The sequence below is a fragment of the Chelonia mydas genome, chromosome 2 (genome assembly GCF_015237465.2).
Source record: "Chelonia mydas isolate rCheMyd1 chromosome 2, rCheMyd1.pri.v2, whole genome shotgun sequence".
In the NCBI taxonomy this organism is placed as follows: Eukaryota; Metazoa; Chordata; order Testudines; family Cheloniidae; genus Chelonia; species Chelonia mydas.
The window spans coordinates 60,417,174-60,440,357 of NC_057850.1; the positions used below are offsets into that span (position 1 = coordinate 60,417,174).

At 45.1% G+C, this 23,184-nt stretch overlaps 1 protein-coding gene and 1 non-coding gene across 3 annotated transcripts in view; both read right to left on the reverse strand.

Annotated features, from left to right (window-relative positions):
* The window catches only part of TRIM55 (tripartite motif containing 55), a 74,449-nt gene extending 57,616 nt beyond the window's left edge, over positions 1-16,833 (reverse strand). For both annotated transcript variants that reach the window (XM_037892513.2, XM_027823870.3), the window contains exons 1-3: positions 16,723-16,833; positions 5,349-5,978; positions 3,923-4,095 (exon numbers count right to left, since the gene is read on the reverse strand). In XM_037892513.2, the coding sequence (XP_037748441.1) occupies positions 3,923-4,095; positions 5,349-5,516 (341 nt within the window). In that variant the 5' untranslated portion in view covers positions 5,517-5,978; positions 16,723-16,833. The remainder of the gene's footprint in view (positions 1-3,922; positions 4,096-5,348; positions 5,979-16,722) is intronic.
* A 4,687-nt stretch (positions 16,834-21,520) lies between these two features.
* On the reverse strand, positions 21,521-21,610 carry TRNAY-GUA. Its single transcript is given in 2 exon segments — positions 21,521-21,556; positions 21,574-21,610. It is a non-coding gene; the product is annotated as a tRNA-Tyr (tRNA).
* Between the last annotated feature and the right edge of the window lie 1,574 nt (positions 21,611-23,184).

Below are 23,184 nucleotides of genomic sequence, written 5' to 3' on the forward strand. Positions count from 1 at the left end.
AGCATCTAGTGTTATGAGAGACACACACTTATTATATACTCCGGTGACTTCTATGAGAGTGCCTGTGCAGATGGCTTGTAGGATCAGACCCTAAAACTGCAACTCAGAGAGATTCCACAAGTAGTATTGAAGCTCCTGATCTGACTTGGGATGCATCTTGGCTCCCACTCTCCTGGGTCCCCTGAATAGAGCCTCCTTACTGTTGCTTTGCACATGGCTAAGATTTGATCCTTAAAGCAGAGAGCGCTTTGTATCATTGATGTGTTGGGTTTATGGAACAAAAAAGCAAAATAAAAACTAAAAACAAAGCTGATGCATGAGAAGATGCACTGTGCAACTAAGCGCAATAATAAATTAGCAAATATGCAGTTAGTATAATTAGGGCCAGAAGTGGACATATGTTGATTTACATGAGCTGAGGATATGGACCATTGTGTACTCATTTTATATTTTCATGTCACTGTCATTCAAAGGAAAAATTGATTGAGCCTGATAAAGAATGGTTGTTCTAATAAATGTCGCCTTATAGTATGTGTAAGCTTTCTGGGCCAGATTCTGCTCTCCATTACACCAGTGTGAATGTAAAGGAAAAAAAATACTCACTTGAATAAAGGTTTACAGGAATGGGTACTACATTACCAAAATAGAGGAGGAATTGTTTAGTCATGAGCGCCTGTCTCGGGATTTATACAGTGCCAAAAAGCTTCAGTTGAAATGTTCTGTTGAAATTCAGACTCCCACACTATGCAGAGTTTTACTTGGTAACAATGCTAGTCATTTCATTTAATACTGAAAAATTAACATTAGCCTCCATAAAGGCCTGACTGTGCCTGCAAGGCAGAGGCCCATGTTGGGGGCTTTGCAGCACCATTACACCCCAGCGAGCATTCCAGGGAGCACTGGATGAGTGTGCCAGGAACACAGGAATGCTCTCCTCCCTTAGGATGCTCTCCTCTGTGCACCCAGACAGCTCCACTGGCTAGTGTGGAGTGCAGCTGGGAGCCATGGACCCCTCTCCTTGCATCCACCTTTGGGGTCATGTCCCCCAAAGGATGCTAGGTGGGAGGTTCCCATGGTCGAGAAAGCTCAGGGATTACAATGGTGAAGAGGGGCACTAGGAAAGGATATGAGGAAGGCTCTTGGCGTTCTTCTCCTGTGCAAGGCCTGGCAAAACCTAGCCTTTAATTTGGGAAGTAATGAGACAAAGAAGGTGTTATATTACAGAGCGTTATAAAGAAAGTGGAGTAGTTACTATAGATCATTCAATAAGGTGGAAGATATACAAGAAAGGTAACAGGCCTAATTTGCCCCAGTTTTTTGGGAAGGTTGTGCCACTGATTTCAGTGGGGCTACACCGGCATAGAATAAGGCAATGTGACTCCTGGCAACATACTCATGATGGCTTTAGAAAAGTTAGGTTGAGGGAGATAAGCAGCTGAGGCATACAACGTGTCAAATAGCTTAGATAATGCTCTGAAGCATTACTGTTGCCAGGATAGCCCTGATAATTAGTGTAACTCTAAGGACATAAGTGAGGGTTAAAAATACCTTCATATATTAAAAATAATCCTTGCAGAGAAATAACAGAGACAACATACATTTATATGCATATTTTTGTTCTCTTCTTTAGTTCAGTTTATTGCATTTTATATTTGTGAGGTTAAAAAAAATAAGAATCACCAAATCTCCTATGATCTTTTACGTATTCTTGTTGCAATGGTTGCAGAATAAAGCCATGGACTCATGGGAAAAAAGAGTAACATCCATAGTATTAAAGTTAACCTCAAACTGTATAGAAAAATGCAAAAAGAGGTTAAAGACCCACATATGATCAGCTTGTTCTGTTGCTTGCTACAGCCAATGAAGTAGCTCTGCTGATTCATTTCCTCTGATTTTCCCTGCTAAGTACAGGGTATTTGTATATCACTGACACATTCGGGGACAGAGAGTCATGGGAGTAGCTAAGCTCTGCTCAATGTGCCACTCTACGGGGAAAGAATAAGACAGCTCTCAGTCAACTTTGTGCTCCCCAGCTTCTTGGTTTGGCCCCCAGCTTAGTTTAGGGCAGTTCCAAAGGGCCATCCTACAGCCAAGGATAGCCAGTGCTCCAGCCACACACTCCTCTCTCCACCCATGCTTCAGCATGGGGTTGCGATGAAGGACAGTGTAGAGGAGCTTGCACCAATTGAAGAACATTTTTACATTAGGGGTATTTTCTAGGTGCCAGATCTACCCAGTTTATGGCCCCTTTGCTACACCGGAGTAGTGCAAAAGGGGTGGAGTTGGGCTGTGAATTGGGCATGCCATTTTGCCTTGTAGCCATAGCCTTGTACTTGGGGAGGCATGGAGGCACCATAATGCTGCACTGCCAGCACTGGGAGACATTGTGCCTCTGGCAGGGAGTACAACTCCTGTGTCACTCTTTGACAGTGCAGCCTACGTTCAGAGTTAACAGTTGGGAGAAGAGGATGCAGACCATGACCCTGCTTCCTCCTCTGCCTTCCTGCCTCATTTGGTGTAGCTAGATTTGCTAGCCAGGAGCAGTTTTTGTGCAGAAGGGAATACAACAACTTCAACTGTGGGTCTCCTTACCCTTCCTCCCCTTGAGGAGGTGGGTCACCTTATCTTCCTCCCCTTCCTTGAGGAGGTGGGTCACCTTGAGGTGGGTCACCTTATCTTCCTCTCCTTACCCCCTTCCTCCTCCTACCACCACAGGGGCTGGGAACAGTTTGATACATAAAGTAAATTTGTGACAAAGTTTCCCTTAAATCAGTGGATATGTGCTATTCTTTGTTGGCATTCTTTGTGGTCGATTTGAGATTTTCTACTGAAACTGTCCTACACGGTCTCATTGACAAAAAGGTTTGTAAGATGGCAATTAATGAGGGAAATCAATAACCAACCAACCTGCCATTAAAAGGCAGCATTCAGCATGAAACCAGTGCTGCAAGCAACCCCTCACTTACACTGAAGTCTGCTTGAGTCGATAAGGATTACTGGCTTGAGCAAGACTGTAGAACTGGGTTTGCTATTTAGTTTTTCTTCTCTGTGATGCAAACGGAAGTATGATCAGTGATGTGTGGCACCTTTCCTGCTTATCACTTGGTAAGAAAGAAAATGGTAATATTCTATTGCTGGCTCAGTTCTCTATCCAGTAGTTGTTAGTCTTACTTTTTAGGGTTAACTCATGCTTCCCCTCCAGGATTTTGGTTTTCCTATGCACAGCTACACTGTGTTGTCATTAACTGTTATTTTTGGCATTTTCATTCTCTTCTGTACAGAAAGTGAGGCCTAAATAAGACTTGATTTCATGAGTTCACATCCTAAGCTTACAGGAGTGCTTTTTAAAAATATTGATGATTCAGTATTCTGATGCAGGATGGCTTCTGAGTATAATTCAGATATATTTTTTCTCACTCTATTTGTCCCTCAGGGCTTCCTAACAAGTGCTGGCACCTTTTAAAGACAGGAATACATGGACTGAAAACAAATTGTGGAACATGAAAGTTTTGAAAAATTTGTAAGACTGAGTAAATGGGCGAGACCCTTCTTTCCTTAGTCATGTGACTAACCCAATTGACTTCAAGGACTCTGCTTGCATGACTAAGGATCACGCATGTGAATAAGGACTGCGGAATCAGACTCCGTGTGGGAAGCAAAAAATCAGCACCTATTTTAACGTTGCATTCTGTCAAGTGATATAGAATAATAAGTGAGGGCTGATTTCATTCCACAATAAAGACAGAGGCACGTATGATATCATTCCAGTCTCCAAGTACAGTAAACCTCCACCAGCTCCAAAAGATAAAATGAAATAAACAGAACTAACAACTCACAAAGCAAAGGAAAGAAAAAAAAATGTCATAAGTTGCATCATCTTGTATGGTAAATATTCTTTTAAGGATACAAATTTGTATGTTACCTGGTGGACTCCTGCTTGTATATGTCAATGATATTTTCCACTAATAGGTTCCTTTGAAGTCCATACACACCATGTCTGTCCAGAACCACTTCATGTCTGCAAGAGGGACAGCGAAATCGACCACCTGATGCCATAGTGGTGCCTCCTCTGGTTGGCAGATACGGGTTAGAGGCCTGTTCTTGCCAAGCAGTAAAATTACAGGTGAATAAGGCCATGTATAGCTTTTTTTTTTTTTTTTTTTAACACTGTGGTTATTCTAATAATGACCTTAATTTTCACAACACAAGGTGCATATCAGGCCAACTATTTCAGATCTAACCCAAAGCCCACTGAAGTCAGTGAAAACACCCTCAGGACTCCAATGATCTTTGGATCAGGCCCTTAAAGCAGGACTCTCCATTGACCTAACAATCCCCAGATGAACGTTATGGCCCAACATCATTTCACTTAGCACCTGCCAGCTAATAATATTGCAACAACCTGTGCTAGAGATAAACATACCATTCTACAGTGCTAGAACAAACATAAATTTGAAATTAAATATCTTTAAACATTTTTCAGGGCCGCACAGAGATTTTAGGGGGCCCTGGCAAAATCTGGAAGTCAAGACCCTCCCCCACCCTTCCAAAAAAATTATTATGGAGACGAAAGAGCTTGAGGAGGTAGGGTGAGATGGGACCATAGAAGGCCCAGGCTTGTGTGGGGTCTGCCCTGCATGCAGCCAGGGGGCTGCTCCGAATCCCACCTCTCCCTGAGCTCTGGAGCAGTATCCCTGATCTTGTTCCTACTTTGGGCTCCAGGCCTAGTGGATTCCGTTGGGCCCAGTGCAATGAGCCCAGCGGCAGTGGTGGCATCTGAACCTGGCCAGGCTGGGCAAGTGGCTCCCCGCACTATCAATGGCAGGCACCAAACCAGAGTGGCACTGCCATCCAGGACACCAGGTCACAATGTTCACACTCAGATTTGGCCCGGCCACCTCTCCATCATTTTGGGGGCCGGGGGCAAACTGTCCCATTTACCAGCCCCCCAACCCCAGGTGGCCCTGCCTCTGATAGATCTTGCTGGCTCTAAATACTTGAAATAGAAAAGTCAGTCTGAATAAAAATAAATGCAAAAAATGGGTCAATATATAAAAGACAAGACAAGGGGGCAGATCCTCTGCTGGTATAAGTTGTCTCTATATATGGATACCGTACATGTAAACACCATATGACAACTCACAGCAGCAGAGGATCTTCCCCCACAGATCTCCAGGCAGAGAGAGCCAAACAGAGATGTTTTCTGTCTAAGTAGCTTCTATTTATGCCTTTTTAAAAAACTTGCAAATTCTTAAGAGCAAATAAACTGATGGTGTAAATTCTCCCCTCCCTTTTGCTTGGGAAAATGATATTTACACCTGCAAATCTTCATATTGAAATAAACCTACCTGGAAAATATCGCTGGCACATTTTCTACACAGGTTATGCTGACAGGGGAGGATGACCACAGGTTTAGTAAACATCTCTAAACAGATGGGGCAAATAAGTTGTTTCTCCAGGTTATCCATGGTTTGCTGCTCTTTGGAAAAGGACTTGTAATTCAGAGAAGTGCTCATCTCCTGGCTGTTCCAAGGTGCATATGTCCAGAATAAAAGAATACTGTCGATCAGTTTCCGGGTTAGTTTCCTTGAAATAATTCCATGGCTTGTGTGATCAAATGTCCTTTGAATTTCTTTCACTGGAGGACATTGTTAAAACAAAGAGCTGAAGGGAGCTGGAGCCGTTTTTAGCAGCACAGCGTCACAAGTTGCCATTCTAACTTGTCCATATATGCAAGTGACACAAGGACAGATTCAGACAGGTGATGGATTACAGAGATGAGAGATCAACATTCCTGTCTCAGAGCAAGGAGGAGGCGGAGGAAGGGGAGAGGAGTTGACAGTTGTCATTGACACATGGCAGCACTCACCCCCTTGGAGAAGCACAAGTGTTAACAGCACAGCGAATGCAATCGAGTTCATTCTTATCTCTGCACCACCGTGAAAATTATAGGGCCCTGAATAACCTGATGTCATTTCCTGGTGAAGCAAAAGACTATTATCAGAAATCGTAATGTATTGTTTAATTACAGTATGTAATAAATACAGTTTTAGTAAACTGAAAGGTTACAACAACTACAATGATATTTGCAATAATTTGACTTAGAAGTATTAATAAACTCAAAGCCTGAATTTCAGTAGCGCTGAGTACTCACAAATCTAATGGAAGTCAATAAGAGCTGTGGATCAGTTCCTAAATAATTAGGCCCTAAAAAACTAGTACAAAAATTCTCCTGACTTTATAATTGCTTGAACTTCCTTAGGTAACTGGAACTTAATTTAGAGTGACTATTTGGTCCATTCATTCCATAGCAATTAAAGAATTCCAGTTCCTGATTAAAAGCACAAAAGATATATGAAGAGATTTCATTTTTACTAGCAGAGGATAGGTGATAATTGTGCATGTTTTCCTTATCCATAGTATAATCCAAATATATTTAAGCTTTGGACACTGCTGTGTTTATATCTGTTTATTAGACACATGGATCCTTCAGAACTTGGCACTTGTTCTAGAGTTATTTTTAAAATGACAATTTCCCAGATAATTTCTGGCATGTGATGCCTGATCTTAGGGCAAAGCCATCTGTGCTTCTATTTGCCAATAATTTATCACACAACTGTACAAACAATACATATTCCATCTACAAATTTAAGCCCACTCCCCACACATACTGTAAGGAATTGCACTGTCTGCTTACATACTGTACATGCAATTAACATATTATCTTCAGTGTTATTTGACTATAAGAATAATTAGTGCAATACAGAATAATTGATCAGTAAAGTATCTTATAGAAGGCCTTGTTGTTTACAATAGTTAATGTTCATGAAGTGTTTTGAATAGGAAAAGTGCTATATGAGTGCTAAGTGCTATTAACAAACCCGGTGTACTCTGGGACAAGATGGACCTAAATTCAATAGCAAGGCATCTAGTTTTCATGCAATACCAATGCAGCAGTCTGGAAACTCTGCAGCAGATTCTGGTGAATTAAAAAAAAACTGAGGTTTTTGCTGACATACATATGAAAATGAGTAATACACTTTGTATGTAAAGTAAGAGAATCACATTAAATTCAATTTATTTTAGTCTGCTGTTGATTTTCAAGGTAAAGTCAATGGGGCCAGGATTTCACCCAAAATGTATAAATAAATCAGAGACCTTGTCTACACAAGAAAGTTGCACCAGTTTGACGAAATCAGTTTCAGATCACACCTTTAATGAAATCAGGGCAACTTTCTTGTGCAGACAAGACCTTAAAAGTTGTCAGGGGGAAGTTGTTTTGGCAGCTTGGGGACAGCTGGGAGTTTTGGCACCAGACAGAGGACGTTGGAGAGGGAAGTTTCTGGCAATAGAGAAGAGATGCATCTCTTTCCCTCCCCTCTGTGGGCAGAGTCAGAGATGACTGTTAGTGTCTATGGAAGTTTGAACTCCTCATTCTCTCTCCCCCAGCCCTCAACTAGCTTGTCCCTTCTGCATCCCTCCCTTCAACTGCAGGCAATCTTTAAACTTGGTAGGGAAAGGGGAGAAAGGGAGCTTTTGCTTTACTCAGATGACTAGGCATGTACTTCTAGCCTATGAAGTAAAGCAGAAGATGATGATCTTCTGAGACAAAAGCTAAATAATATAAGTATCTATGTACTAAAATGTTTATACACAACTGCACAGAAACAAGCAAACCAAACTGGAAGGGCTACTCAATGATGGAGACTATGATGCAGTAGGCATAATTTGGTGGAATGTCAGTATAGATGGGTATAATCTCTGAGCAGCCAAGACGGAGATGGAAGAAAAGGTGTTCTCTGTAGAAACATTTATGGTGCCAAAAAGCTGCAGAAGAGAGTGGGGGTGGAATTATTTTAGTAGAAATTCACTGATGAGGCAGAAGTGGCTCACAGGAGCCTCTTGTTAATAGGCCTTTGATGGTAAGGAGAATCTCAGCTACGGTGGCTCTACTTCTGCAGCAGAAGTCCAAGGGAACCTACAGATGCCACCCTAAACACATTTTTAGGTTAAATCAGTTACATTTGAAATGTAGCCCAAAAGAACCATGTAGCTAACCCTCCTTTAAATCTGCAAGCTGGCCCTGTGTGCAATGGTCTGATAATGGTGGGCATGAGTCAGTTACATTGCAGCAGAGAGGAGATGGCAAAAAACTGTTTCACAAGCCCACCCATATATACTAAGGCAGGCTCTGCTTGTTAAAATGTTCTGCCTTCTAAGTCTGGGACTACACACTTGCAGCCTTCACACTGCATGTACGCCTGCTATTGCAGTGGTTGAAGCGGATGCTGCAAGGGAATCTTCCCTTTAAGGAGCACATGGAAGATGTACCACCTCATCCCCACAACCAACCCATCCCTGTTAGCTGCTGCAGCAGCAGACTAGGCAGAGTACAGGCAGGCGCCAGCCTGCTGCTGCACTGACAGTCTGGCAACCCTCTCCCTCTCAGTGCCAACGGGACCAGTTCTAGCCTAGATTCTGAAGAATGTCTACTGAGAGGGAGCCTGGAGCCTCACTACCTCTCCCTGACTCCCACCGGAACCCCAGTCCCTGACACCAGCTAGGGAAGACCACCAGCAGTCAGGATAAAACTGCCCTCCTCAAAAACCAAAGAAGACCCATTCCTCTAACTACCCAGCCCACCAACACAGAGGATCTACTCCCCATCCCCTATCTCAGCCCACCAATTTGTGTGTTTCTCCTTTAAACATCTCCAGGCTTCATTCCATACCACCTGTTGTGCATATACTACTCACCCTAATTTAATCCAGAAAACCAGTCCCTCTGCCCCTCCAAATCCTCCTCAAGACCCATTTCTGCTGTGACACCTACAAGAAATTGGTCTAGCCGTGATGGCTACACTGAGCAGGCATCGTGGAGGGCTGATTTAAGTTAGTTTATTAAGGAAAGAGAATCATATAATTCAGAGCCATCTAGTTGTGCATATAACTAGCCAGCGTAACCACATGGTCTTAATATTGTTATCCTTGTCTTACCTTGTCTTCAAGCCATGGACCATGTCTTTCCGTGTGTTTGTGCAGAACCTAGCTTTACCAAACCTCGATCCCAACTGGGGGCTTACATGCTAAAGCACTAAATAAATAGATTTTTTTTAGAGGAGAGTATCTTACCCAAGGAATGTTATGTGTGTTGTTAAACCCAAGCAGAAACTATCGAAGAAGCGACTTGTTGCAGTGGAATAAGATACGCTTGATATCACTGAAATAGCTGTAAGAGCCTCTATATTTGTAATACGTTAAAATTTGAGGCCTGTGGAGTGAAAGCTGGGGAGGAAGTCACCCATGGAAGACTAACAGAACGCAATGAGCTTAGAGCGATTTGATGGAGTAGGGTGAGGTTGTGTGGTATGTAGGTTTGGGTTTCAATGCTATTATGGTATCATGGGTTTCAAGTTCAGAGATTCTCTTATTTTATAGTTTCTTATCTTGAACTTACATTACACAACATTCCTCTATGTTACCCCTGTAAATTCTGCCTTATTACTATCTACGGCAGAAGCAGCTGCCTCTAAGGCTGCATCTTCACTGACAAAAAAAAGTGTGTTTTTAGCACAGGATAATTAACATCCATTAGCTATCCTGCTGCAAAAACATAGTGTAAAGAAGGCACTCCATGAGATAAACTAGGCCAGGCCAACCCCAGGTAGGAGGTATAGCACTGATCTCACCTGCTACTCAGAGTAAACACTATAAATGCCGTGTCTCCACTTAGTATTTTACAGCGAGATAACTACCACGCATTAGTTCTCTCTATATAAAAAAAGAAACAGTTTTGAGTCGGTGAAGACAAAGCCTAAGTCTTTCTTTATACAATGTTCCCATCATTTATTCACCATTAAATAGCTGTGTTACATTCTTTTACTCCTTAGCTAGTAGCAACATTCTCAACTGCTCTGAATAAATGCAGTGCCAATGCCATGGGGCTCCCGCAGAGCAGCCCCACAGGGGCCCAGCAAGTAGGGACGATGCCATGGAAGTGATCCTCCACCACACCTATGCCCATGAACAGGGGATGAACTGGATCTAAGACTATGTCTACACGACAGCCTATATTGCAAAACTTATGTCACTCAGGGGTGTGAATATTCCACCCCTGAGAAACATAAGTTACATTGACAAAAGGGCTTGTGTGCCCAGAGCTGTGTTGGCAGGAGAGTTTCTGTCACCAACATAGCTTCTGCCACTCACCGAGTTGGGTTTTTTATTCTGACGGGCGAGCTCTCTCCTGTTGGCATGGAGTGTCTTCACTAAGGCCTTGTCTACACTGGCAAGTTTCTGTGCAGTGAAGCAGCTTTCTGTGCTCTAACTCCCGAGGTGCACACACGGCCAAGCCACGTAGTGCACAGAAACTGCGCAATTGTAGCGCTCTAAAAAGAACACCCCGACGAGAGGCGTCCAGCTTTCTGTGCTGGGGCTACAGCGCCGCGGTGCCAGTGTAGATGCCCTGCTTGATTTCAGCCCTGCGATTGGCCTCCAGGAGGTGTCCCACAATGCCTGTTCTTGCCTCTCTGGTCATCGGTTTGAACTCTACTGCCCTCTCTTCAGGTGACCAACCGTCATCCCAATCCCATAAATTCCTTGGGAATTTTGAAAGTCCCCTTCCTGTTTGCTTGGTGATGCATGCAGTGGTCTCAGTGCATCTTTCCAGGTTGCCACACCCGCTCCATGTACTAGGTGATCTCCCACTTGGAGCAATGCCAAGCTGCTGGACATCATCAGCATTTGGGGAGAGGAGGTTGTCCAGTCCCAGCTCCGCTCCAGCCATAGGAATTATGATACCTATAGACAGATTTCACGATGCATGCCAGAAAAGGGCCATGACCGGGACACACTGCAGTGCAGGGTCAAAGTGAAGGAGCTGTGGAACGCCTACCACAAGGTGCAGGAGACAAACCGTTGCTTCGGTGCTGTGCCCACAAGTTGCCAGTTCTACAAAAAGCTGGTTGCGATACTCGGTGGCGACCCCACCTCCACTGCAAAATTCACTGTGGATACTGGGGTAGCTTGCGTGCCAGTCAAGACTGGACCGAGCCAGGAGGAGGAAATCTTGGACGAGGATGTGGAGGGGGAGAGGGACCCAGACGCACAGGACAACTCAGAGGTCAGAGGTGCATGCAGCCAGGAGCTCTTTTCTACCCCAGAGGGGGCTAGCCAGTCACAGCAGTCAGAGCTTAGTGAAGCGCAAACAGGAGAGGAGGCCCCTGATAAGTGGCTTTGATTTTGGGAATCGCTGAAGCGAGTTGTTGGGGGCAGGAGGGTTGCAGAAAGCAGGCTTGTGTCTGCATGATGTGCCTATCACCACATGCCTAGTCTGAGTGGACTGAGCAGAACAGGGTGTTGATTAACTCCCTCATTTCATGGGAATCTGCCTCAGAGATCTCCAAGAAACTCTCGTGGAGATACTGGGCAATCCGCTGCCGCAGGTTCTTTGGCAGAGCTGCTTTGTTTCTTGCCCCATTAAGGGTAACTTTCCCGCGTCACTCTGCTGTCACTGGGGGGAGGGGGTCCATTGCTGCACACAGGTGAGCCGCATAAGGGCCAGGGCAGAAGCTGCAGTCTTGGAGAAGACCCTTCCTTGATTCCCTGCTCACCCTCTGCAGCAAGATATCTTCCATAATGAACACAGCCTGTGGAAAATGTGGGGACAGGAATGATTATAAGGCCCTCCCCCGTACAATGGTGGCTCTCCCCAAGAGCCACGTGTCCAGTGTCCAGTACGGTCCTGGAACACTGATTTCCCCTGCAGCTACTCCCCATTTTGGGGGTCTTGTGGCTCATGTGCGCTTGCCTGGGGTCAACCAGTTAGTGATAAGTATGTGAATAGTGACTGTGTTTTAAATCACTGAATCAGTGGTCTCTGTGTTGCCAACAATATAGGTTCTGTAAAATGTTGCATTTTGGCTTCATAGAATGACTTTGGGAGCCCAGCCTCCCTCTTTGTTATTGCTGGCTGAATGGCTGCACAGAATTAGAAAGCGGCCATGAAAAACTAAGGAGGACTTTCTGTGTAAGGTCATGAGGCACTCTGCGGCCAAAAAACAAGAATTGAAGGAGTGGCAGAACAGCGAGAAGAGGGACCGAGAAAGGAGAATGCGGTACGCCAGAACGAAGCCACAGAGTGGCTCTTAAATGTTATGGAGCGCCAAGCGGACACACTCCAGGAGCTACTAGCACTGCAAACCGAGGAGCTCCGCACCCACCCTCCTCCGCAGTCGCTGTTGCAAAACTCTTTCCCATGCGCCCCCCACACACTGCCAACACACTCTTATCAACCTCCTGGCTCCAGTCTGTACCCGCGGCATTCCACTCTCCCCCATCACAGTCCAACACTGCGGACTCCCAGTACCCACTGCATCAACACCCGTCCCTCTGCAGTTTAGCCCTGCTGAAGTACAGTACCTGCTGCACTGTACTCCAAAGGGCAAGGCTGCATATGATACCTGGACATACACAAATCTTTAACCATCCCGGGACCCCACCTCCTCCTGGGACCCTCCCTTCCCCATCCCTCTCAGTGCTGATGTGTTTTTTTGTGTTTCTCTTTCCACCGTTTTTTTTTAATAAAAGAATTGTGTTGGTTTGAAAGCAATCTTTATTCCATTAATTGAAAGCAAACAGAGTCCTGCAAAGCAACAGGCAATTTTCTTAAACCTTCACAGTGCATTGTCTGCACCAATCACAATCACCTCCCAGCATTACAAGCACTGCACTCCTGAGCATAACAACAAATATTAGTGGGTTTCAGCTTCAAATTGCTGCCTCAAGGCATCCCTGATCCTTATCGCCCCATGCTGCACCCCTCTAATAGTCCTGGTCTCTGGCTGTTCAAATTCAGCTACTCCAGGCACTGATCCTCAGCGGTCCAGCCCTGAGTGAAGCTTTCACCCTTCCCTTCACAAATATTATGGAGCGTACAGCATGCATCTATAAGCATAGGAATATTGTCATTGGCCAGGTCCAGCCTCCCATATAGGCAGCACCAGCGGGCCTTTAAATGGCCAAAAGCACAGTCAGTCATTCTGCCCTTGCTCAGCCTGTTGTTGAACTGTTCCTTGCTGCTGTCAAGTTGCCCTGTGTATGGCTTCATAAGCCACAGAAATAAGGGGTAGGCAGGGTCTCCCAGGATCACAATAGGCATTTTGACTTCCCCTACCGTGATCTTCTGGTCCACGAAGAAAGTTCCTGCTTGCAGCTTCCTGAACAGGCCAGTGTTCCAAAAGATGCATGCGTCATGCACCTTTCCGGACCAGCTTGCGTTAATGTCCGTGAAATGCCCACGGTGATCCACAAGCGCCTGGAGAACCATAGAGAAATACCCCTTCCGATTAATGTACTCAGTGGCTAAGTGGTTTGGTGCCAGAATTGGAATATGTGTGCCATCTATTGCCCCTCCACAGTTAGAGAAGCCCATTTGTGCAAAGCCATCCACAATGTCACGCATGTTGCTCAGAGCCACGGTCTTTTGGAGCAGGATGAGATTAACGGCCTTGCACACTTCCATCAACACAAGTCCAACGGTCAACCTTCCTACTCCGAACTGGTTAGTGACTGATCGGTAGCAGTCTGGGGTAGCCAGCTTCCACAGTGCAATCACCAAGTGCTTCTCCAGCAGCAGGGCAGCTCTCATTCTCATGTCCTTATGTCGCAAGGCTGGGGCGAGCTCATTACATAGTCCCATGAATGTGGCTTTCCTCATCTGAAAGTTCTGCAGCCACTGCTCATCATCTCAGACGTGCATCACAATGTGATCCCACCATTCAGTGCTTGTTTCCCCAGCCTAAAAGCAGCATTCCACTGGGGTCAGCACCTCCGTGAATGTCACAAGCAATCTCGTGTCATAGCTACTACGCATGGCGAGATTAATGTCGCACTCCTCTTGCCTTTGTAGTTTAAGGAGTAACTCCACTGCCACTTGTGACGTGTTAGTCAGAGCAAGCAGCATACTGGTCAACAGTGTGGGATCCAGTCCTGCAGACCGAAGAGGCAGAGCGTGCAGTACACAAACCATTGAAAGATGGCTCCAAATGCGGACAAAAGCACAGGGATTGCTAGGATGCAAAGCAATGCATCATGAGGCATTGGGACAGGACCCAGGATGCCCCATGACCCCCTCCGACTTCCCAGAACTCTTAGTGGCAGAAAAGGAAGAGATGCTCTGTGGGATAGCTGCCCAGAGTGCACCGCTCCAAATACTGTTGCAAGTGCCGCAAGTGTGAACATGCTTTTGCACAGGCAGCTGACAGTGTGCACACACAACAGTGGTTTCCCTTCAGCGTTCTCTGAGCAGCTTTGTAACTCTAACAGTGTAGACATACCCAAACTGTACCAACACAGCTCTACCACTGCAGCGCTGTGTGTATAGACATGGCCTTAGTCTCCTCCACTCACAGATACAGAGGGAATGATCCAGTCCACAGAAATTAGCTCTAGATATGGCTCCTTGACCACTCAACAAAATGAAATTCAGATTAACATCGCAATGCAGTGTTCTTGTGACCATTCTTAATCACCATGTAATTGACGGTGATGCTAGCTTCTGTAAAACTGGGAGGCCAGGTGCCAGCTCAAACCAAGGTCACAAAGTCTACACTGAACACACAATGATACATAGCTGGAAGCTGTCTGTCTCACTTGTAACTTAATATTGATGAAAAAGATATAAGAATTATGAGCAAGTGTACAGAGTTTACACTCTACTTAATGCTTGTGATTTGCTCCATGCACTAATCTTACTTCTAATGTCTGTGTTCCAAATTACAATGTGATGTTTGAGTGATTGCATTGTGAGCCTCTGTCACTGTCTGAATAACCATACAGGAGCGGAACATTAATTAGTGTGAAGAGATGCTCTTGTACAGAAATTGTTACACCCATCCCAGGAGGAGACCCATCAATTCCGTCTGGACTCAGTTTCCTTCCTACAACTGATTTAGTTGGGGATTGGTCCTGCTTGGAGCAGGGGGTTGGACTAGATGACCTCCTAAGGTCCCTTCCAACCCTGATATTCTATGATTCTATGAACTGGAAATTCAGTATATTTTGATAGAGAACCTGTCAACAACAGGACAAAAGACTCTTTTTGTTCTTATGCTATCCTCACCCGGAACATGAGATACAAAAATGGACTACTCTAAGCAGAGATTGAAGCTCAGAATACATAGCAGGAGGATGACAAAAACCCCAAACCAACGGAACAAAGAATAAGAAAGGAAATCCACTCAACAAGGACACGGGACAGAGCAAACTATGCTGCTCCCCTTTCTTGCCTTTCAACAAAATACGCCTTTCCAGAGACCATCAGAGAAACTCACACACGCCCCTGCCTTGCACACCCACCCATACCTAATGTCTCCGTTCATGACAACAAGAGGAGCAAAAACTGCAAAGGAAAGACGACGAGTTGGCTCCCTGCCCGCCTAGTCGGTGCACAGGTCGAGGACAGCAAAACTTCAGATTCTCTACGCATAGCCCGGCAGCTCCTTCCCAGAAATTCCGCCAGATTGGGCTTCTAGGCCTCTGCCAGAAGCCTTTTACACACTATGTGCAATCACGGTTGCCCAAAGAAATCCCAGCTCTACAAATGCGATGGACAAAAGCCCAAAACGGAAAGAAATGGAAACACTCCCTTGCACTTCTCCATCAATTGAGCTCTATGACGCTGAGGAAAGATGGACAAAGAGAGAGCAAACCATTGAAAGGCACACATTGCTACAACCTTGAGTAAAATAGCCAACCGTCAACAGCGCACACAAAAGGTTGAGCCTAAAGGACAGGGGACTCTTCTTTCCCCCCATGTTCCTCTCCTCCCTGCCACCAGAAACTAACGCCTCCATTCATGGCAAGAAGAGCAAAAACTGCAAAGGAAAGGCGATGAGTTGCATCCCTGCCTGCCTAGTCGGTGCACAGGTTGAGGACAGAAAAACTTCAGATTATCTACAGATAGCCCGGAACGCTCCTTTCCCCACAGACATAAATGGTGTATGTGCGGGCGAGTGGGTGGGGGTGAAAAAAAAAAAAAAGATGAGATGGGATGGAAACAAAGAGAAGGGGCTTGGAGAACGCAGTCATCTATCCCGCTACTTCTCACATGCTTAGCAAGCGTTTTACCATTTGAGTTTATTTCTCAGGCATGATAAGCTATTTCTGATATTTTTTAAAAATACCCCTTCTCAGTTCTTCATTTAATCCCTACTCTTAACTATCTTTTCTCTTTTCTTTTTCTGGGCATTCCTGTTTAACCTCTCTACTGAGAGGAACAGTGCTTTTCCCCAGATCCTGTTTCATATGGGGTTTGAAAGAGGAGGGCTGAAATACACTATAAATAATTTTGAAATTCTCTTGGATGTGGCACGGTCTGACCCCCATAACTGAGGAGCAGTCCCAGTTCCTCGCACACACAGGGGTCCAGTGAGCAGGGCTTCACCATACCCAGAGGTACAGTGAGCCCTGATCACGTGTATTGGTTAAGAAGTGGGGCTCAGATACTGCCCAGAAAGGCATGTCCTCCCAGAACCTGGCTAATATGTGGGAGGGCTCAGACTGCTATATATGGACATTGGCACCCCATTACCTGGCACATACATAGGGTGCAGGGCGTGGGGCTCAGACACCTCCAAATACCAAGGACCTCTGAAGTCAGTTCACATAGGGGGTAAGGAGAGCACAGCTCAGACCCCCCCCGATAAGCAAGCCCTATCCAAACCTGGCTCCCATGAGGGGATCAGGAAATTACTCCCCTGAAGATGGGCTTCAGGTCCCGAGATGCTGGACACACACAAGAGGAGAATGTTGGGATGACATGCATCCCTCCTGCTATTCTTCTGCAGTTCTCTCACTCATTTTTTATGTCTTCCTTCCCTTCTACTCCCCTAGTCCTAATCTCCATCACCTGGTTCCCCTGTTGCTGTCTACTTTTCCACCCCAACCATTCTCCCTTCCTTGTGAGCATCTGCTAATATAATTTATTTTTTTGTCAAAAACAAGTTTCAGTGCCTTCTGAATATTCTGCAGTACTCAGATTACATTTCCCCAAAATAAAAATACCCCTTTGATATAGGCAGATTAGAGCAATATCCCTCCTTTTTCACTTCAGATTTCAGTCCTGGGTTGACTATCATTAGAGCCAGGTCCTGTGATGAAGAAATAGTTTTCCAGATAGTTAGCTTCTCTCTATATACATGATCAGTGTAATCTATTAGGCATGTGAATAAGCATGTGAGGTTCATAACAAACCTAACTGGAGAAGGAACATCTTTTTAGAATTATATTTTAATTGATCTTCCCTCATGGACTAGTAGGTGCCATGCACTGGGATAACCCCCAAGCACTGGAGACTGGTGTGGTCTGAGTCCTGGTTTAAGCTCTACGTGCCTGAGCAAAATAAAGTTGCCTTGCTAAGATCACCAGAGCAGCAGGTTCCTTTCACTGAGACTTAAAACTAGCCAGGTCAACCTTTCCAGGTGGATTAATTAGCTCAGCTGGGTTGCAGTAGGACTACCTGATTAATCAGCCTGCCTGATTGGCTGAAGGGAGACAGCAGGCCTGCTTTTAAGCTCAGCAGCTGCAACAAGTAACTAGTTGCCTAATATGTATGTCATTGTTTATAGCTACAATTATATCTTGACTTGCCTCCTTCCTAACTTTGCTTCTGCCATGCATGCTTTTGATTCTTGGTTCCTGACTTCAGCTCTGGCTCACTGTCCCATCTCCTGCTCTAACCATTAAGCGAGATTCCTGTTCCAACCAGTACGTTTAACTTCTGTTCCAGCCATTAGAGTTGATTGTCCTTGTCCTGTTTGTGACAGCCAGAATCTTTCAACTTTCAGAAAAGCTTTTTTGGGGGTGAGGGACTGTATATCAAGAACTCCTTAGTCAAAGGGTACCAAATATGGATCATTAACAGAGCATGGCACCCCCTGAAACCAATGTCAAGGCAAACCAAGTAAGCATGTCAATTTTAGAGCACTTAGCAGAGTTGCACTTTAAACAGAAAACTGGTCTTAGCCTTAACTGTACCTAGTGCCTCAGTTAAATGAGAAGAAGAGAAAAAATTCCAAAGTAAATTGGACAAGCTGCCTGTCTTCCTGTGTCTTTATTGCATAGGGCAAGGACGGCAACTCTTCAAATTATCTGTGGGATAGTCCAGTAACTCATTACAAGAAAATCCTTGAGCTGGGGCTTGTAACAATTCTCTATCAGAAAGGTTTTATGTACATTGAGCAATGACAGTGGTAAAAATAAATACGTATTCTACCAATGTGATGGACAAAAACCCAAGACTCAGAAATGGAATTGCTTCCTGCCAGTCCTTGATTAATAGAGCTCACCGATGAAAGGTACACGAAATGGAATCTAATGTTTGAAACACACTCAAAAACACATACATTGCTACAATTTTTATGATAATAGCACACGGCAGCAGGCTTTTTGCTCACCCCACATTCTGCTTCTTCCCAGACAGCAAAACCTAACTCCCCTGGATCTCAGGGGGAAGAAAAAAACCCAAACAAAAACAAGTGAGAAAAAAACAAACCGCTTTTATCTAAGCCAACAGTGGAGAGAAGCCAGAGACTCCATGAAGTCTGCTACAGTAATTAGTATGGCCAGTCTATTTTGTGTCAAGGGTGCCCCAAGATGAGGGTGACAATGAATGGAACATCTAAGCCTTAATATCCATACTGCTTGCACTGTGGGTGCGGGAGGGCAAAGAAAAAGGAACTCTGCCTTTAAAATAAGCTCGAAAGAAGAGTGTGCAGCAAAGGCAAAAATTTCCTTCAAGCTGCAGTCAAACCAGCAACCAAAGAGAGAGAAGATGGAATTAAAAAAAGAGGAGAGGGGGAAAAAACAACCTCCATCTTAGAGGATGCAAGCACCAATCCTGCTATTATTTATATGCTAAGGGAGCCCTTGGTCACTTGAGCCGATTCCACCCTACCCTGTCATAACTCCACAAACTTCCTCCAGAGATCTCATCTTTATAGTGTAAAACAAATTACCTTCATACTTACTTACACAACACCTTGGAAAGGACCTCCACTCAACAAATACAGTTTATATAGCAGAATACACTTTGCACTTTTTTTTCCTTCAAAGATACTACTGGTCCGTGCATCCTACCACATACTGCTCTGTTTTGCAGTCAAAATATATCTTGGACTTCAGCTAAAGAAGGAGAAAAGCAGAAATTACCTTTTCCAGGAAAACAAATAGAAACTGGCATACAACAGTTAATAGATAGTATGGCCAGAAGGGATAGATCATCTAGTCTGATTTCCTTGTATATCACAGGCCTTTTAAGTTCATCCAGTTACCCCAGTAAGACCAGTAAACTGTGTTTTACTAAAGCATACATTCTAGAAAGCCATCCAGTCTTGATCTGAAGATGTTGAAAGATGTAGAATTCAGCACTTTTTTTGTTAGTTTTCTTCAATGGTTAATCAACCTCACTATTAAAAAAAATGGTGTCTTATTTCTAAATTGAGTTTGTCTGGCTTCAGCTTCCAGCCTTTTGTTCTTAGTATCCCCTTCTGAGCTAGATTAAGAGGCCTTTTGTACCTGGAATTTTCTCCCTGTAAAGATATTTAAAATCTGTAATCAAGTCCTCTCTGTCTTTTTTTATTTATTTATTTTTGTAAGCTAAACAGTTTGTGGTCTTTAAGTCTCTATATAGCATTTTCTCTAGCCCTCATATTATTTTTATGTAGCTTTTTGCACCTTCTCTGATTTTTCAAATGTGGACCCATGAACTGTGTGCAGAATTCTAGTACTGGTCTCACTAATGCCATATACAGAAGTAAAATAATTTCCCTACCACTAATGTTTGAGCTGAGCATCAATGGCATTCATGAATTTATCCCCACAGCTTTATGTCTACACAGCAACTGGGAGGTGTGATTGCAGCACATGTAGACATACCTGAGGTAGCTTTGATCTAGTAGGCTCTGTATTGCAGTGTATATATATATATGGTAGGATAAAAATAAGAGGTTCAATGTCTTTCCCATGGTCATACAAGAATTCTGTGGCAGAACTGAACATAGATTTTCTGAGTGTTATGCTAATGCTTAACCCATAAGATCTCCTTATATTTGAAGCTGTGAGCAGATTTGGCACAGGCTCCTCCACATGTTGCAAGATGAAACAGTCTCTGAACATATGCAAATAATGTTAAGAACTGCTGAATCCTTGAGAACCGAACCAGGTGTATTTTCTTGGTGGTTTAACCATCTTTCCCTCCCAGCTGCCATTAGGGGTTGCTCTCTCCTGGGGCTTCTGTGAATAGCAAAATCATGTTGGAGGCCCTCTCACCACAGGGAATGAGGATATGCCGACCCTTGAGTTGGAGATGTAATTTCCAGCCTGAGCACATATATGCTTGTGGCTATGGGGGTAGTGAGGCCGGCTGGCCATCCCAGGTATAATCCCATCCAGGACCCTAGCTACATACTCTGGTGGGTTTCAGAGTAACAGCCGTGTTAGTCTGTATTTGCAAAAAGAAAAGGAGGACTTGTGGCTTATGCTCAAATAAATTGGTTAGTCTCTAAGGTGCCACAAGTACTCCTTTTCTTTATACTCTGGTGGTTAGCCTATACCATGAACCACACAGGCTATTTTTAGCATGCTAGCTTGATCAAAGCTAGCACATATATATCTCCTTGAGCTGGAAATTACCCCTCTATCTGCAGAGGTTATACAGTATAACTATTTCAGTAAACACCACAAACTAGCCAAAATAAGTGTGCTGGTACAAAAACTGTGTAGCATCATGCAGAGCCACTTACTGTTACATGGGTGATATCTGGCACATTATTACCCTATTTAGGGAAGGGGGTGGGTAAGAAAGCCATGGTTTTTTTGGGTCTACTTTGTATTAGACAAATTATAAATGACTATGAAGGGGAGTCTTTACTACAGTGCTGGATACAGCCAGGCAAGATGATGTAGTTCTAGCTAGATTTCTAGGTCACATACGAACTAAACACAGTCTGGCTATTTTGGTAATGCACCATGTATATTTCTAGCGCTGCCTACTGCTTTGTAACAAGACTAACCACAGTGGCAAGAAACCCCCGCAGGCTGAAATCACCCAAGGGCCTGGCCCTCTGCAGCCTGTTCAGGGAGGTGGCTCCATAAAACAACCTGGTTCAAGGCCGTAGCGGTGAAAGCAAAGCGGTGTGTAAACGCCCCTCAGCACCCCCGACGTGGGAGGTGGGTCACCCGCTTTGGCCCGGCCTACACCCCCGCTGTGCGCCGCGGCCGCCCCTGCCCGAGTCGGGCCGAGCGAGCAGGCGGGGCCAGGCTTCCCGGCGGACCGGCAGGAACCGCCGGGCCCCGCACCCGCGTCTGGTTCCCACTTCGGTGGCACAGCAGGCAGCGCCCGGCCCAGGGATGCTACCTGCGTGGGGGCCGTTTCCGCGCGCCGCCCCCGTTAGTAACTGAACCTCGGGAACAAAAACATTCAAAATATGAAGAGGGGGGGGGAAAAAAATAAAAACTCAGTCTCCTTCGAGCCGGAATCGAACCAGCGACCTAAGGATTCCCGCAGGCAGCTCCTCTACAGTCCTCCGCTCTACCAGCTGAGCTATCGAAGGGACGTAAAAGAAACTGCCCCAGAAACACAGAAGAGTCTCCCGGAGCGAGTTCTAACTCGGAGCACACACATGATGCCTGAGCGGAGCAGGATGGTGCCGAAGCATCAGAGCCAAGGCCGGTTGCTTGCCACCGGGTCTGCTGAGCGCGTGGTCAGACTCGCTAACTGCGCCCCTGGCCCAGCGCGCTTCCCCAGGGATGGGAACGCTGGGGGGTGGGGAAGAGAGAGAGAGAGACCCCAGCCTCTGCCCCCTCCCACCCAGCTTTCGCGGCTCTTTCCCTGCCCCCTCTGCCTTTCCTGTCTCCAACCCGGCCCTGTTTCTCTGTACCCCCTAACCCAAAGCCCATATTTTGTTGATGCCTGCCGCAGTATCGTCCGATAGCCCCCCCTGCCCTGGCAGTACCCCTTGTCCTGGCCAGCGCTGCCTCTGCTGCTCTACAGCTCAGCTCTGCCTTTCTCGCCCTTGTTAGGTTTGCAGGGCCCATGGTTTTATCTGCCCCACAGAGTTGACAAATATTTGTCAAGATAGGTTTTTTTAAATCATGGACCCAAATCCTCACGTGCAGACCGTTGTTTTAGTGCTTGCCTTTCAGTGCATCCTGTCCTTTGAGGGAAGAGGCCTCACTCCTGTGCAGTATCCCTTGGACTTCCATGGGTTTCAGGGTTGGAATAAGGCCTGGCCTACACAGAGCTTTTGTAGTGCTTAAACTACCAGTCAAAGCCCTACCATGGACATGGTTGTAGTGCTGACTTCTGCCTCTATAGGTTTCAGAGTAGCAGCCGTGTTAGTCTGTGTCCGCAAAAAGAACAGGAGGACTTGTGGCACTTTAGAGACTAACCAATTTATCTGAGCATAAGCTTTCGTGAGCTACAGCTCACTTAATCGGATACATGCAGTAGACAATACAGTGGGGAGATTTTATATACACAGAGAACATGAAACAATGGGTGTTACCATACACACTGTAACAAGAGTGATCAGGTAAGGTGAGCTATTACCAGCAGGAGAGAAAAAAAACCTTTTGTAGTGATAATCAAGGTGGGCCATTTCCAGCAGTTGACAAGAACATCTGAGGAACAGTGGGGGAAGGGGGGAATAAACATGGGGAAATAGTTTTACTTTGTGTAACGACACATCCACTCCCAGTCTTTATTCAAGCCTAAGTTAATTGTGTCCAGTTTGCAAATTAATTCCAATTCAACCGTCTCTCGTGGGAGTCTGTTTTTGAAGTTTTTTTGTTGAAGAATTGTCACTTTTAGGTCTGTAATCGAGTGACCAAGGAGATTGAAGTGTTCTCCAACTGGTTTTTGAATTTTATAATTCTTGACGTCTGATTTGTGTCCATTTATTCTTTTACATACAGACTGTCCAGTTTGGCCAATGTACATGGCAGAGGGGCATTGCTGGCACATGATGGCATATATCACATTGGTAGATGTGCAGGTGAACGAGCCTCTGATAGTGTGGCTGATGTGATTAGGCCCTATGATGGTACCCCTGAATAGATATGCCTGTATAGTTATTCCCCTTTCCATATGGGAAGAACTATACCAGTATAAAACACTTTTATATCA